General features: G+C 66.3%; 1 protein-coding gene across 1 annotated transcript; it reads right to left on the bottom strand.

Annotated features, from left to right (window-relative positions):
• Window positions 1-232: 232 nt before the first annotated feature.
• Window positions 233-16,585, bottom strand: DUSP8 (dual specificity phosphatase 8). Its single transcript, XM_012769557.3, is given in 8 exon segments — window positions 233-2,810; window positions 2,812-3,676; window positions 3,896-4,019; window positions 4,210-4,369; window positions 5,407-5,573; window positions 9,274-9,412; window positions 10,789-11,127; window positions 16,484-16,585. Coding segments are annotated over 7 exon segments (1,878 nt in total). The 5' UTR covers window positions 11,020-11,127; window positions 16,484-16,585; the 3' UTR covers window positions 233-2,618.

Raw genomic sequence — 16,585 nt, 5'->3', positions numbered from 1 at the left:
AAGCTGAGAACCTGCCTCCCCACAACGCCCAGTCCCGCTGGGACAGTTCTCAGACCTGGCCCAATGCAAGGCCCTGCCTACACCCCCCCCCCCGTGGCCTGGTCAGTCTGGTCCAAGGTTCCAGGCCTGGCACACCAGCCTTCCAGCCTCACGGAGCCTCCACGCCGGCCCCCCACTAGCCCTTCCGGCCACCCCACAACAGTGTGAAGAAACAGGCAGCCAGAGGCCCGGGGAAAACATCCATCTCAGGATTTATTACAACACATTGTTTCCAAAGACAAAAGGAGGGGACAGGCCTAGGACCTGGAAGTGTGGCCCCTGAGGGAGGGGTTCTGTGGTGCTGGCAGCCCGGTCCCCAGAGAGGGGAGGCTCGGCTGGGGACCTGCCGCCTCTCCTCTGCCGGACCTCCCAGCAAATAATAGGAAGGAGCCGGGCCCCTTGGGGGGCAACCCCAAAGCCCAGCAATGGCCAGGCAGGGGTGGGAGGGGCCGGGGGGCTTGAGGACTCAGCAGCCCAGCCCTCCACACCTGGAAAGAGGGGGAAGCAACCTGGGAGAGGCCCTCACCTGGCTGCCCCTGCACACACAGGAGGCAGCAGCCAGGGCAGGACCTTGTCCCCCATCTCAGCTGCCCCCTCCGGGGTGGCCAGTGCCTCACCAGCGAGAACAGAGGCTGGGCTCCACGGGCCCCACCTGCCCCAGGACAGGAGCCACAGTGATGCTGGCAGCCCTGGAGAAAGGGTGGGGGAGGGGCCATGGGACCTGCATCTGGGGTCTTGGGACCCAACCAGTGGCCCCCAAACCATCCCCCAGACAGCATAGGGGTGGGGGCTAGGAGGGGGGAGCCAGTGCATCCTCCACACCCAGGTCACCTCAGAAACCCAACGCAACAGACAGGAGGCAAATTTACATAATTAATAATAATAATTAACCAATAATAAATACTTAAACCTCTAATCCATAGATTGCAAATACAACAATGATAGCTTATCTTCTTGGGAACAGGGGTGGGTGGGACAGAGGGAACAGGAACAGGACTTTTGCTTAGAAGGAGAAATGACAGGGACAGAGGGCTGGGGGTCAAAAGAACAAATAGAAGAAACAGCCAGGGGTGGCCCCTCCTGCCAGGCCCCTCCTGCCCTGGCATCTCCACAAGGTGACTGGGTCCCCTCCTAGTCTCGGGACATCTGAAGGACAAGGGACATCTGCCCTCAAAGCCTTGGGTCCCCATGACCCAGGCAGGTGTGGGGCAGGGGTAGCTGGGCTCTTCTCCTGCCCTCACCCCCAGGCTGGCCCACCTGGGCATACCTGGGCCCACCTGGGGTGGGGGCCTGCATGTCACCTTGACGATGCTGGGAGGGCCCTGGGAAAGGGGTGGAGGGTGTTCCTCTCCTAAGAGGCTCCCGTGGTGGGGGAGAAAAGGGGTCTTTATCTGCCTTGAGACAGCTCTTCCAAAGTGCAGGACCCCAAGACCCTGGGAGGACCCCAGGAAGGGCCTCCCCGAGCAAGGCAGCACCTGCTCACGGAGGAGGCCCCTCAGTGGGCAGATGCCTGAATTCCAAGTCGGGGGGGGGGGGCTGGGGCTGGGTGGGCACAAGAGCCCAGGACAAGCCCTAATCTCACCCCTCCAACCCCTGGGCCGGCAGCTCCCCTCTGACCAGTGGAGCCAGCACTGGCCAGCAGGGCCCTCCCGCCTGACACCCCCAGAGGCCAAGCCCCTTCCTGGGGGGGGAGTGCCTCCCGCCCGGCAGGGGGCTCTGGGGCACTGCCAAGGAGAGGGCGGGAAACACCCTCCTAGGAATGGCCTTTCCAAGGAACTGGACCCTGCCCCGCCCTGGAGACCCACCTCAGCTCACATTCAAGAGCCCTCTTCCCAAGCCCCCACTCTGCCCTACTCCCAGCCCCTCTGAAACCTGCCTCATTGGGCCAAACACCTGTCCACACCTGGCAGGGAGCAGGAACAGGTCTGGGGCGGCGGGTGGTGAGGACACCCTCCGTGCCACCAGGTTTTGGTCCTGGAGCTGGTGGAGGGCTGGCAGTACCCCCTCAGGGCACACCAGCTCCGGGGCCACCCCCAAACCTATGGCTTTGGTTCGGAGGTGCAGAGGAGGGGGAGGGGCCGAGAGGACAGGGGGTGGGGGGGAGGGAAGGGAGGTTCTGCGGCTCAGTTTGTGGCAAAGAAGTTTTTTTTTTCTTTTTTTTCCCCTTTTTCTTATGTAAAAAGTGCACAAAAGCTCCGAAAGCTCGGCAGCCTCTTTGCAAAGGTCAGCAGTGTTTCCTGCAGGTGCCCGGTGCGGTGCCGGGTGCCGGGGGGAGTCAGCCAGGGGACCCCAGACCCGGCACCCCGGCTTGTGACCGGAGGTGGCCTCATATTGCTTAGAAACATGTTTCAGTTTAAATATCAGACAGTAAAAATAGAGCTCCGAGGACCACCCGGCACTGTTGCCAAGTCATTGCCAGAATGAACAGCTTAAATAAATAAAAAAATCGAAATATTTACTTCTCGATAAAAATCGCAGTAAAACCATTTACCTTTCTTTGCATTATATATAATATATATGTATAACGGCCTGGGCGCTGGCGGCGGAGCCGAGGCGCCCAGGGCGGCGGGGCGCGCGGGTCAGGACACCTCGATGACTTCCACGCTGCCCGAGAAGCTCGCCTGCTTGCCCAGGGCGGCCAGCTCCTCTCCGCGCGCGCGCCCCTCCGCCATGCCCTCCTCGAACTGCATCTGGCAGCTGCGGCGCTTGAACTGCGTCTCGGGGCCCGGCTCGTCGGGCCAGCCCGTCCGCGCGTCCCGGGGCTCGGCGCGCCGCCGCCTCCCGCCGCCGCAGGTCCCCGCTGCTGCTGCCGCTGCTGCTGCTGCCGGGTCCCGACGCGCCCGCCCGGCCGAAGGGCGCGAACCGTGAGCCGCTGGCCCCCTGCGCGCCCTCCGGGCTGAAGCACCACGGCCCGTCGGGCGACGGCGTGCCCGGGGAGTCGAGCGGCGCCCAGGCCCCGGGGCCGGCCGGCTGGCCCGGGCCGGGCAGCCCCGGCGCCGACAGCGCGGAGAGGCCGTGCCGCGGAGTCTGCCGGGCCGCGTCGCCGAAGTTCAGGCCGAGGCCATGCGCGGGGGAGCGCGAGGGGGAGCCGGCGGGGGGCCGGGGACGCCGGCGGGGCCGGGGCCGCGCCTCAGGCGCCGCGTCCGGGCTGTCCGGGCTGGGCGAGGGCAGGCCCAGCGCGCCCCCGGACGGGCTGTCCAGCTTGCAGAGCTTGGGGGCCTCACCGGGGTCGGGCGCGCCAGGGCCATCCGGCTGACGGCTTGGGGCGTAGGCGGACTTGATGTCCAGGGAGAAGGAGCGCTTGAGGCGGTTGGTGTCCTGGAGGCGATCGGAGGAGAGGTGCAGGCCGCGCAGGCCCTGCTGCAGCGCGCTGGTGGCGGGCGCCGCGGCGGGCGCGGGGGGCTCCGCGCAGGCGCTGGGGCCGCTGTCCCTGGCCGCGGAGGCTGCCGCGCCCCCGGTGGCAGCTCTCTCTGAGGTAGGTGGTGGCAGCTGCGGCAGCGGGGCCTCGGGCGTCCCCGAGTGGGGGCCTGCGTCGCCCTGCAGGGCGGCCAGCAGCTTCAGGCTGCGCTCGTACTCCAGCAGCTGGCCCAGGAAGTTGAAGTTGGGCGAGATGGACGGGCGCCGGTCCTTCACGAACCTGGGCGAGAGAGGGCGCCAGTGGGGAGGTGCTTCCCGCCAGCCCAGCTGCCCACCGACTCTGCCCTGCCCGCGGGGCGCACCGGGGACGCACGCAAGCTGGGGTAGGGGCCCAGGCCAGCCCAGGTTACAGGTTAGGGCTGTTCCCGCGCAGCCAGGACAGGTAGACAACGGAGGAGGGGGATGTTGAGCCACCGCAGGTGAGGGTGGGGGGAGGTACCTGTACGCATCGTCCGAGGACATGCCCATGGTCTTCATGATGTAGGCGATGGCGATGGTGGCGGAGCGTGAGATGCCGGCCAGACAGTGGACGATGACTTGGCAGCTGGACAGCTTGGCTTTATCTGGGCACAGGTGAGCAGTGACCAGGTGAGCAGCGACCAGGTGAGGGCTGGGCTCAGCCCCTCCCCGCCCTCCCTGCTGCCAACAGTCCTCTGCTTCCCAGGACCCCCTCCCCCACCTGAGAAGGTGTGGCCCGGCCTGCCCCTGGGGTGGGGGGCAGCGGCCCCTCCACCTGCCCCCTCCTGGCCTCACCAATGAACTCGATGGACTTGTCCAGCCAGGGCAGCAGCTTTTCACAGTAGTTGTCGTTGATGGGGATGCGCATGAAGCGGCTCTCGCAGATGAAGTCGGGCTTGGGGCAGGAGTTGCTGGCGTTGAGAACGTAGCTTATTCCGTTCTGGGTCATCAGGTCCTGCGGGGGGGGGGGGGAGGGCACGTTGGAAGGGGTGGCCAGGAAGAAGAAGGAAGGGCCGGGCGCCAGGGGGCAGCAGGGTGTTCCCCCTGCGGCTGGGAAGGACTTTAGAGCTTTGGGGTGCGGTGTGCAGCCTGGCTCCTGGGGTCCCCAGGTTGCTTCGAGGAGCTGGGCCCAGGAGCCCCACTGGGAAGGGGACGGAGCCCCATCTGAAGCCTGCAGTGGGCTCCCAGGGACATACGGTGGCCTGGCGGTGGCTCGACCCTTTTCCATCACCATTTTTTTTTTTTTGGAGACCGAGTCTCACTGTGTTGTCCGGGATAAAGTGCTGTGGTGTCAGCCTAGCTCACAGCAACCTCCAACTCCTGGGCTCAAGCAATCCTCCTGCCTCAGCCTCCCGAGTAGCTGGGACTACAGGCATGTGCCACCACGCCCGGCTAATTTTTTCTATATATTTTTAGCTGGCCAATTAATTTCTTTCTGTTTTTAGTAGAGACGGGGGTCTCACTCTTGCTCAGGCTGGTTTCAAACTCCTGACCTTGAGCGATCCTCCCACCTTGGCCTCCCAGAGTGCTAGGATTACAGGTGAGCCACTGCGCCTGGCCTAATTATATATATATATATACATATATATATATATTTTTTTTTGTCCAGCTAATTTTTTTTTTTTTTAGTGGGCACGGGGGTCTCACTCTTGCTCAGGCTGGTCTTGAACTCCTGAGCTCAAACGATCCGCCTGCATCAGCCTCCCAGAGTGCTAGGATTACAGGCATGAGCCACCACACCCTGCCTCCATCACCATTTTTAAAGCACAGATTCTTTCAGAGCTGGCCAGGGGCCAGTGACGTCAGCAGTGTGGCATGTGGGGCCACCACTCTGACCCAGCCCTGCCAGGCCCCTTCCCGAAGCCCTGCTATGGTCCTGGGGGTGGAGGCCTTGGTCCCCCCCACCTCACCCATGCTCACCCCACACCCAGCCCTCCCACCACACCCCTCCCGCCAGCCTTCGGCCCCCTTCCTCCTCCGCCGTGCACACACCTTGTCCAGGACGTCCTTCTGAGAGCCCAGGTAGAGGTGAGGCAGGATGCGGGTTAGGCCCACGCTGGGGGCGGGCAGGCAGGGCTGGGAGAGGCTCACGGACAGCAGGGTGCCAGGCCGGCCCTCACAGAGGCCGGGGAAGCAGGAGGAGAAGGTGGCAAAGCCCCCTGTGGAAAGGCAAGGAGGGGAGTGTCAGGCGGACAGGAGAGAGGGCTTGGGGCTGCCCCGTCTACCTCGGTGGCCCAGCCATACTCAGCCCCGACCCGGCAGAGCCAGGCGCAGGCAGAGCCTCTGGCCTGAGCACCTGGTCTCGGGGGTGCTCGCTGCTACTCTGAGCCTGCACCAATGCCCACGCCCTCCTCATGCAGAGGAAGGGCTGACCCAGCTGAGGACAGGCAGAGGTGAACAGCCAGCACGGCTCGCACGGGCTGGGCTGGGCTCAGCCTTCCTCCACCCTCCCTGCCTGCTGCTGGCTGGGCCCCGGGCCCAGGCTTGGGTGCCAGCTCTGGGAGGCAAGGGCTTCTGTGGGGGCCTCCCCCTGCCCCGGGTATTACATCACCCAGGGGAACTGGCACGGCCGCCGGGCACCTGTGGTTGGTCGCAGCTCCACCCTGCCCAGCAGGAGAGGACTGGAGCAGAGGAGCCCTGGTAGTGGGCACGCGCCTGCCGCCTTCCCCGCACAGCCAGGTCCTGGGCCACACGGTGGTGCGAGGAAGAGCCCCTCCACCCAGCCCCAGGCATGTCTGACTCAGCGACTGTGGGCAGGGCTGGCCACGCCTCTGGCCTCAGTTTCCTGGTTCTACCTGCCAATCAGCATTGTTGTGAGGCTCAGAGATGACCACGACCACGAGGACACAGTAAGAGTGGACCTGGCCACACCCGGCCAGACGGGGCTGAGCCCCGACTCAGACTAGAAACTGAGGTCGCCTGCCTTCGTAGGGTGAGAACTGCTCAGCGACCCCCAGGGGTGAGGATGCCTCTGGGGATGCAGCCCCCACGGCAAGTGGGCTGCTGTTTCTGGCCCCCGTGGGCCCACCCAGCACCGGAGACGCCTGGACACAGGCCACCTCCTCCCACCAGGAGGCAACGAGGACGTGCAGTGGGTCTTGGGCCCGGGGTCCTGCTACTTCCCTGCCTGGTGATTCCCGGAGACAGGAGTCTGGGCTCCACCTTCATCCCTGGCCCGGCTCAGTGGCCGGTCCTACAGACACCCACCCGGAATGCCTGCGTGTCGCCCGGGCGTGGTGGCTCATGCCTGCAACCCTAGCACTCTGGGAGGCCGAGGCAGGAGGATCGTTTGAGCTCACGAGTTGGAGACCAGCCTGAGCAAAAGCGAGACCCCGTCTCTACTATAAATAGAAACAAATTAATTGGCCGACTAAAAATAGATAGAGAAAATTAGCCGGGCATGGTGGCGCATGCCTGTAGTCCCAGCTACTCGGGAGGCTGAGGCAGGAGGATCGCTTGAGCCCAGGAGTGTGAGGTTGCTGTGAGCTAGGCTGACGCCATGGCACTCTAGCCTGGGTAACAGAGTAAGGCTCTGTCTCAAAAAAAAAAAAAAAAAAGGAATGCCTGCATGTCAGCTCCCAGGGCCTGAGGAAGGCGTGACCTTGGGGGCCACAGAGATGGGGCACGTCCAGGTACCAGCCCTGGCGGAGAAGCAATCCCTTCCTTGGGAAGCTGCTGGCTGCACGGGGAGAAGCAGGTGACTGCTGTCATCACCCTGCCACGGCGCACAGGTGCACAGCCTACCCTGAGAGCAGGCTGGGCAGGGGCTCTCGGATGTCTGCTGGGGCTCAGCCCCCCTCCCGTCCCCCCACCCGCTCCAGGGGTCTTTGCTCTGCTCTCTCGGGGCCTGGCCAGAGTGGTTGGGGTGAAGGCCATCAGAACCCTCCGCACCCTGCCCACCTCCCCAAGGCGGGAAGGCAGGAACACCCCTGGACAGGTGAGAGCCCTGACACCTTTGCAGCCGTCCCTCAGGATGCTTCCCGGGACCCCCCCCCCGGAGCCAGGAAGCTCGGGTGCCCCTGCCGACTCTGCTATGGGTTCCAGGGATCCCAGGGCCACCCAGGCAGGCCCTGAGGGGTGGGCGACGTGACGGGCTGCATGAGTGACCCTTGGTAGGTCCCAGCAGTCCTCGGGGCCTGGGGAGGCACCCCTCCCCCGCATCCCCCAGGAGGCCCCCATGGGGGTCAGGGATGGCGCCGCAGTTCACCCCGAAACCCAGAGTGCACACAGGTGTGTGCCCCCTCCCTACTCAACATTTTCCTTCCCCTTCTTGCAGGTTCAGGGCAAAGCCAGCCTAGAGCAGAGGCTGTGCCCACCTGGGGGGCTTGTGAGCAAGGCAGAGAGGCCCGTCCTGCATGCTGGGTCCTGGCATTTCACCTGCATTTTTTGGTGCCACCGTGAGCTTCTTGTACACCTGGGGGCCACGACTCCCCCTGGGTTGGCCTTTGGAGAAATGGGGGCAGACACACACTGCACCTTCGCAGGCTAGACACAGGGAGGCAGCCAGGCAGGGCACAGCCACGTCCCACGTGAGCCCTCCTGGTGAATCCCAGGCCAGGCCTGCCCCACCAGGTGCTGCAGAGGACCCGGCCTCCCATGCAGTCCTAGCCCTGGCCACTGCCACGGAGACAGGCCCTTCAAGGCTCTGGGCTTTCCCCAGCACAGCCTGGGGCTGGGGAGGTGCCACTTGGGGCCCTCGTAGACTCCCAGAGGGCCTCATGGCCCCGTTCCTGACTCGGACAGCAAGCCGGGCCCAGGGCACCTGCAAAAAGCCCAGAGCTCTCCAGCCCTCCCTCCAAATGGAACCTAGAGGACAGAGGTTGCATCCAGAGTGCAAAACTCTGAGGCCTCTGGTTCCGAGAGTGCACTCACGCACGGTCCCAAATCCCACCCAGCAGGCTCAGGGGCCCTGCAGACACTAGTGGCGGGACACATACACGCACAGGCAGATGCTGGCCGCAGCCAGACACCCCCTGACTGCGCCAGTCCAAAAGCGGGGGACACTCGGCTCCTGCCCAGACACACGCAGAGAGAGGGTAGCCGTGTCCCGCACAAGATGCCGAACCGCCACCCCCAAGCCTCCCAGGCACCCTCCGGGGCTGGGCGCCGATGGCCAAGGTGGCTGCACACCCTGTGGCCCCTCCCAGGCTGGTGAAGGTCCCTGTCTCCCCGCAGTACACCAGCGCTGGGGCCACCAGGCTGCCCACTCGGCCCCCCTCCTCCACATCTGCTCTGCAGGTGGCGGGGGGCTCAGGGCACTGTGCCGCTGTGAGGGGAGTGGGGGCCTCAGTCCTCCATGCTCTGCCCTGCCCACCCCAGCCCGGAGCACCCGGAGGTCCAGATGCAGGGACGTCAGCAAAGACCCCTGCCCCGGGCAGGGCCGGCTCTAGGCCCTGGGCCCTCCAGGAGGTGGATTCTATGGAAACGCCCTCAGCCACTGCACCAGGAGGAGGGAACCGGAGTGTGTGTGAGTGTGCATGGGGGGAGTGGGGTCCCCGTCTCCCGTCTGGGGGCCCAGGTTGCTCTGAGGGGCCCTGCTGGACCCCAGGCAGCAGCTGTGAGCACCAGGGTGTTGCTAGGCAACCTGCGCTCAGTGGGGCTTGCAGGGATTTCAGGGCATGGGACCCTCTGAGGCAGACTGAGGCTCCCTGAGCGTGGTGCTCTACCCCCCGACCCCCCGACAGGGAGCCCGGGCAGTGGGGGGCCCCCAGGGCAGAGGACGCCGGGCCTCTTGGGGCTTTCTCCTATGCTGGGGCTGTGCCTGTATGGAAGGGGTCCCTGAGGAGCCAAGAGGTACCGAGACCCCCCCCCACTTCCCAGGCTGATGGTGGGGAGGGCCGGAGGGCCTGCGCAGCCCACCTGTGAGGATGGCCACACTGTGGAAGCAGCCGTCCAGCTTGCTCAGCAGGATGGACAGGAAGCTGTCTGCGGCCAGCACGCTGGCGTCCCGGGTGCTCTGGTCGTAGACCACCACGTCCTGCGGCTCCGCAGCCTCCACCTGGGGGCCAAGAGGGCAGAGGTCAGGGTCAGGTCTGCCGGCCCCTGACAGACGCCCTGCTCCTGCCCCGCCCCAGCCTGCTGCCGGCTGGCCCAAGGGGAGGCCACACAGGGACCAACAACAGAGGAAGGGGCAGCTGTCACCTGGCAGGGGCCTTCCCACACCTCACATGCTCCTCCTCCTTCGAGGGTGGGGGGGCACAGGTGCAGCCGCCCTCAGCCACACAGGCAGGTGCTGCCCTGTGCAGCCACACCCTCAGGCACTGTCACACGGGCAAGGGGATGGACACCCTGGGCACCCCCGGGGGCCAGGACTGCAGGGAGCAGAAGAGGTGAGTGTGACAGAGTCCCTGGGGCCTCAGCCCTGCACTCTCCACCTGCCTGCTCAGCTAGTGCACAGGGCGGGGGCACAGGATGTGGCCTGGGCTGGCTCTCCGATGTCAGAGCTTGGAGGCTGAGCCTGCACAGCCCTTCTTCCCTCCGCAGCACCCAGGGACCCAGGGCAGCAGGAGGTCCCCCCCCCCCATCGGTTCAGGGGCAGCAGCTGGAAGCCCGGTCGGTTCCTCCTGCCCTCCCCCAGCCCCAGCCCAGCCTTGGGGCCAGATGTTGGGCGGCTTTTGCTCTGACAGCAGTGGTGCCCCGCCCCCCAAGCACGCAGCCGGCCCTTAAGCCAGCTGAGCTGCCAGCCCCGTGCTGGGTGATGTCACCGGCAGCCAATGGGACCGCACTCCAGCCGGGAGTCCTCGCTGGGGGTGATTAATCACACCGGATTCCCCTCATTGGAGGCCGCAGGGAGCCGGTTCTGGCCTTGGGGTGGGCTCCCGACAGGCGCCCAGCCCACTTGTCCTCTCCCGCCCCCGGGCTCTGAGCGGCCCATCCTGCAGCCTCTGGGCATGTCACCCACCGCCCTGCAGCTGGACTCGGTCCCTCCCGGAAGGCCCTCTCTCCAGCCACAGAGAGGACGCTGGGTCTCAGCACACTCTAGGGGCTGGGGACGTGGCCCGGCCCCTCCTGTCCTCACAGTGGGTCCTGCGCCTCTCCCCTGCACAGCCCTCCCTGCACTCACACCTCACCCCTCCCCTCAGTGAGCCTCCTTCTGAGCCTGGGCCTCTGGGGACTCCGCCCAGGACTCTATCCTGTCCCGCCATGTGTGTGGGGGGAGGAGCGGGCTCGCCCAGACCTCTACGCAGGAGCTAAGGGGCACAGGTGCAGAAAGAGGCGAGCTGGGGGGGTGCCCCACAATGCCCAAGCTGTGACACCCCCCGCCCCCTGCAGGAAACCCCGTTTGGTTTCAAGAGCAGAGAAGGACACTGCCCCAGCCGGGGCTCTGCAGCTGCTGACCCCGGAGGTGACAGGGCCCCACGGGAGGCCGGGTACCTGGCTGCGCACGGCCGGCTGGACCAGCTCTGCGATGGTCACCTTGCCCTGCTGCAGCCGCCGCTTCACCAGCTTGGAGCAGCAGATGTTGACGGAGCTGAGCACGTGCCAGCTGTTGTACTCCACGAAGGAGCGGCTGTCGATCACCAGCGGGCCCCCGGGCCCTCCCCGCAGCAGGCTGGCCAACTTCTTGGCGTCCATCACCTTCCTCGGGAGCCGGTCCCCGGCCATGGCGGGGGCCTGGGCAGTGGGGTGACCCCTGAGGACACGAGGGGGGACTGCTCTGGCGGCCTGGGGCGTGGCCTTCCGCTCAGCGTTGCCTAGCACATGGCGCCACACCTGCGGGAGAGGAGGGCGTCAGCAGGGCCGCTGGCCCCAGAGCACACCTGGCCGGTGGGGCTCGAGATTCCGCCCTCGGAGGGATCAAAGTCTCATCGGGTTGCAAGAGCCCAAGGAGAGACCCTGTTCCCCGGCCAGTGCCAGCTCCCGCGGACACGGCAGGGCAGGGGAGGCCAACGGGGCACCCAGAGGGCCCGTCCTCAGGGCCCTGGGCACAGCACAGCCACGCATTCCAGAACATTCCATCCCAGCCCCAGGGTGCACGCCTCTTCCCCCTCTGGCCTCTGCATCTCCCCAACCACCCGGAGCCCAGGAGGCCAGGGGTCCAGCACGTGCCCCTCCCCTCCCGGCTCAACCCCGGGGAGCCCGATCCTCGGAGCCGAAGTTCCGGGGCCACCCTGTAAACCGATAATCTGCAGATGTGGGCACTTTCCAGAGGCGGGCGGACAGGCAGGCTGGGGGCTCCTTTGTTCCTGCCATTGTCCTAGCTCTGCGGGCCGAGGTTTAGGGCCCTGACAGCCCACTGCCCAAGGGGGCACGGGCCCAGCCCCTGCAGGGGGACGTGTCGCCCTCAGAGCGGGGTGGGACCGGGACAGGTTGAGTGGGGGCAGCCCTGGGATGAGGGTCCCTGTGTCTGGGACCCTCGGTGAAGCCTGCAAAGGCCTGGGGCACAGGGAGTGCCTGGAGGTGCGCCTGGGGTCTGGGGGCTCAGAAGCCCCCTCCTGCGGCTCCGTGGCCAGCCCCTGCCACCCCACCCACCAGGCCCCGTCTCCTGTGCCACCCACCAGGAATGGCCTTCCCCTGGGCCCGCCCGAGACTCACAGACCCAAGGGGCACACAGCATCATGGTGACGAGTTTGCTTTAAATGTGGGGAAACTGAGGCTCAGGGCAGGGATAGGACCAGCACAAGGTCACACACGAGACTGGACGGGGCTCCTGGGTGTCGTCACCCACAAGGCTCACCTCCCCACCCAGCTCAGTGCTGGGGGAGGCCCCCCGGCCCACAGTGGGCAAAGGCCCCTACCCAGGCGCCCAACCCACAACCACAGAGACAGAGGGTGCTGGGGGAAGGTGCCCTGAGGACACTGGCACCCCACAGACAGCAAAGCTGGGGACAACAGTGCCGCCACCACTTCTGGAAAACCCCCTCCCCCGCCACCCTAGGTCAGCCCCTGGGCTGGTGGAGCAGGGGCTGCCCGACGGGTCCACAGAGCAGAAACCGAGGGGCAGGGCTGAGACCCCCACCCCACGCGGGAGTCCCGGCCGTGGGCTCTCCTTTCCCCAGATGCTGCTGGCCCAGTCCTTCCTTGTGGGCACAATGGCATCTGTGCCCACTGTCCCCAGCACCCTGCTATAGGCGTTCCCCCTCCTCCACTCCCGGGGATGCTCGAAACCCCGGCACCTGGATGGGCAGCCTTAGGCTGAGGCAGCACAGCTGCCACCAAGGAGCTGGGACAGAACCGGGGACCCCATCACAGACACCCCCTCCAGCCTGGGCACCGCTCTCCACCCCAGGGAGAATGAGGCCCCGGGGGTGAGGCCAGGGAGGCTGCCCCTAGGGCCACACCAAGCAAGTTCAACAGCAAAAGGGCCTGTCTGCAAAAGAGGGTCTCCGATGCCAGTCCTGTTCCGGCTGCTTTGGGCAGTTTTTCCAGAGTCCTAAACTGAATCTCGTGCAAGGCGGCAGAGGGGAGGCCGCCAGGTCCCACTGGCCTGGGCAGAGCCTCCCGCCCTTGGACAGAGGACCAACAGTCCCACTCCAAGGCCGGGACCCCAAGGGCCACAGTGAGGCGTGGAGGCTGCAGGCCAGGGGTCTGCAGGCAGAAGCCGCAACGTCCCCCCTCAGTTACGTGGGGATGGGTCACCTCTCACCTAGAACAACGCAAGCAAACGGGGAGCCCCTCACCCTCTGAAGCCAGGCCTGGCATTCACACCGCCCCAAGAGAAGCCTGGGCGGGCTGGGGGTGGGCGTGAGGCAGGGGCTGCAGGGGTGGGCAGAGGGGCCTGCACCTGGCCCCGCCCCTGCCTCCCAGGCAACCCTCTCAGCTCCAGGAACCACTGCAGCGTTGTCATTTGCAGCCAAAGGGGACTCGTTAGCAAGTTAGCACCTCCGACGTAGCCATGGCAACAGCAGAGGTGCCAGGCAACCGCTGCTCCTGCGGCAGCAGCCGAGAGCAGGCTCCGCAGCAGAGTGGGCAGGTCGCCCTCCTCTTGCTCTCCCTCCCTGCCACCCGGTGCCCGGGATCAGGGCCAGCAGTGACCCCCAGCCGCCCTGCCCTACCAGGTCCTGACCCTCCTCCGGGTCCCAACACCCCCCCATGCAGCTCAGGGGCTCCCCTCCCCGTCTGCATGAGTACCCCCTCCTGCGGGAAGCCTGTGCCCGGTGCTGGCCTCCTGGGACCCATCCTCAACCACTGGGTCTCCTGGACCTAAGGGCAGACCCCTCACCTCTGGCCTCCCCCCATGCTATGGATTGGGCTGTCACTGGCGGGCTGGCGGTGGGCCGTGGGATACTCAGGACAGCTTTGAGCAGACCAGCTGGGCTGGCACAGGCCAGGAGGACACAGAGGAAACAAAAATGTGCATGCCGCCGGACCCAAGCCCTCCTGCCAAGCTCGGTCCACACCACGTTCCTGGGAGCCAGGATGGAGAACTCTACTCCCTGCTGTTCCGGAGCCTGGGGCTTGGGCAGGCGAGCAAGGCCCAGGGGAGCCCAGGCACCCTCATCAAAGGGCCTCGAGCTTCCGAGTCCAAAGTCAGCGGGAGGCTTCGCTCAGGCCCCGCCCCTCGGGGGAGCCGGCAGGCAGCCACCTTCCTCAGGGGCCAGGTACACAGCCGGCCGGCTGCCGCTGCCATGTGCATGCACGCTGCCGGCTGTGCCTGCTGGCACACGCCCCTTTGCACACCGACTCCTTACCCACAATCCACCTCTCCTGTGTGCAGTTACGCGTGAATGCGTGTGCACAAACGTGTGCACTGGACACTGGGCGCGTGCTGGAGCATGCACACGCATGCGCACATGCACACTCACGCTCACGTCCTTGCCTTCTGCTTGCCAAATTCCTCTAGAATCCAGGACCCCTGCACCCCACCTGCCAGCTCCAGGGTCTCCTCACACACATGGGCTTCCACGCGGGGCCTCCATACAGCACAATCACGGCCCTGAGCACATATGTGACCAGGGACAGCCCGAGTGCTGGGCCCACCCCCAGCCCCCAGATGACAGCCCCCTCACCAAGTCGCCTTCTGCCCATCAACTAGGGCTGGGGCACACTGCCTGCAGAGGCGGCAGGCAGGACTGCTGGCCCCAAAGGACGGCACTGTCCCATCCAGGTGGTGCCCCGGCCCCTCGCACACTTAGGTGGCGCTGGGAAAGAGCGGCGAGGCCAGCAGCAGAGGGGGCCCAAGGTGCTGAGAAGTCGGGCCACTGCCACTCGGGACACGCTCTAGAGAAACGGTGGCCGGCAACCTCCAGGAGGCAGGAGTTCACACGCTCACACGGGTCAGCACACTCCATCTTCACGGCTCTCCCTGGGTGGGCTCCCACCTCAGTACCCCCCTCCCCTGTCCCCCGCCGGGGTCAGCAGGACAGGACCCTGGCTGACCTTTGGTCTGCTGGCTGGGCCATGCAGAGCCAGCCCTGACCTGGGGAAGCTGTGGGTGGGAAGAGAGGGGGTGGGGTCTGGGCTGAGTCCCCACATTGACACTACCCACGTGTCCTGCGTCCCCACCTGGCCGGTGCCAGCCCCACGGATGTGAAGGGCTTCTGCTGGTCACTGTGCCCCGTGCTACATGGCAGGGACAGCCTGGAGCTTCCACAAGGACCACCTGGGCACGCCGGGCAGCGAGAGGGGTCTCAGCCCACGAAGTCTCCATGGCCAGGGTTTAGCCACCTCTCTCCCTGCTCTCTCCACGAGGGGCACACCTGGGCCTCCCCAGCCCCTGGCCAGTGCCCTTCCAGGCACGCGCCCAGCTGAAACCTCTGGGCCCCGACGCCAGCCTCCCGGGACACAACCCGACCCTAAGCATCTTTCTGCATCTCCGTGCGTGGAATTTTGTTCCCAGAGGCAGCCCCTGGGCCCAGAAGCCTGTCCTAGGGCTGAGGGCAGCAGGGAATAGAACCTGCCCAGTGACTTCCCCCAGCCCTAGGCTGACTGCAGGAGAGATGTCAGTGAGACTACAGGATGAACTCCCAGCTCCCAGGCACATGACCTGCCCATCCATGTCGGGTGCTTGCTAGGAGCAAATGAATACGTGGGACTGTCCTCCTGGTCAAGGGCCGGGGCCCTGGATGCTACCTGCACCCCCAGGGGCTGCCCTGGGAGCAAGAGTTTCTGCAGCTGGTCTGTGCCGAGAAGGAGGGAAGAGAGGGGGTACTTGGACCCCCAGAGGTGGGCGCACGGAGCAAGAAGAACCCGGCTTCCCTGGCCTTCAGCACCCCACCCCCACCCCAAGCCGCACACACAACGCTGCAATGCTGCAGACGCGGCTCCACATCCTGCCACCCCTCCTCCATCCCAGAGTCCCCCAGCCCCTCTCGCTGCAGCGCCTCCGCCGCCGACTCCCCCCACTGAACCAGGACACCCTGCAGCCGGGAGTCAGAAGTCAGGTTCTCCCAGAACGGATGACCTGGGGGGCTGGGCCTATTGTTGCCCTCCTCCAGGCTAGACTATTTATTAGGTGTACCCCCCACCTGGCGTGCTCGCCATCCCAGGTGGGCAGAGAGGCCTGGGGAGGAGGGGCGCAGGCCGCTTGGCTGTGCCAGCCCCTCCCCCAGCATCGCGGCAGCTTCCGCAGCAGGCAGAGGGATGGCCTTTATTCCGCGGGGCCAGCTGAGCGCCCCGGGGCGGGGGTGCCAGGCGGCCTGGCCAGACGGAGGATGGATCTGCACCCTCCCCGCCGGGCACGGGACGAGACCTTTCCTGGGTCTCCCACGGGCCAAAGGCCGTCCCTCCGGTCTCCCCGACCGGCTCAGTGCCAGGGACGACCTTCTCCCGCTCCGGCCCCACCGAGGGTGCTGCAGGGGGTGTCTGGGGCGGGCTCGGGCGGATCCACGCTGGATCTCAATGGCCCTTCTGGGTCCTTGAATTTCGTCCTCCGCCTCCATACGAAGGAATTGCGGGGCGAAGGCTGCACAGCGGCCACCGCGTGTGGGCTGCACCGGGTCCGCCGGGCGCTGCGGAGGGGAAAGGGCTTCCCGGCCTGGCGTCCCAGCAGCCGCTCAGGGCCCGCTCACCTCCCGAGCCGCCGCCTCCTCCCGGGCGCCAGACGGGCGCAGCCGCCCCCCGGGCCGCGCCGGTGAAGCCCGCCCGCCGGCGACCGCGGCGCCCCCGCCCGCACCGCGCCTCCGCTCACCGCGCTCACGCTCGCGTCCGGGGCGCTCCGGGGACCCGCGCCGCGCTCAGGGCGCCCGCTCCGCCGCGCAGCCCATCGGCCCAGCGGGGGCCCGCGCTGCCG

Source organism: Microcebus murinus, chromosome 4 (genome assembly GCF_040939455.1).
Source record: "Microcebus murinus isolate Inina chromosome 4, M.murinus_Inina_mat1.0, whole genome shotgun sequence".
Lineage (NCBI taxonomy): Eukaryota > Metazoa > Chordata > Mammalia > Primates > Cheirogaleidae > Microcebus > Microcebus murinus.
The sequence above is the reverse complement of the archived record's forward strand: the minus strand, read 5'-3'. Positions and strand labels throughout refer to the sequence as shown.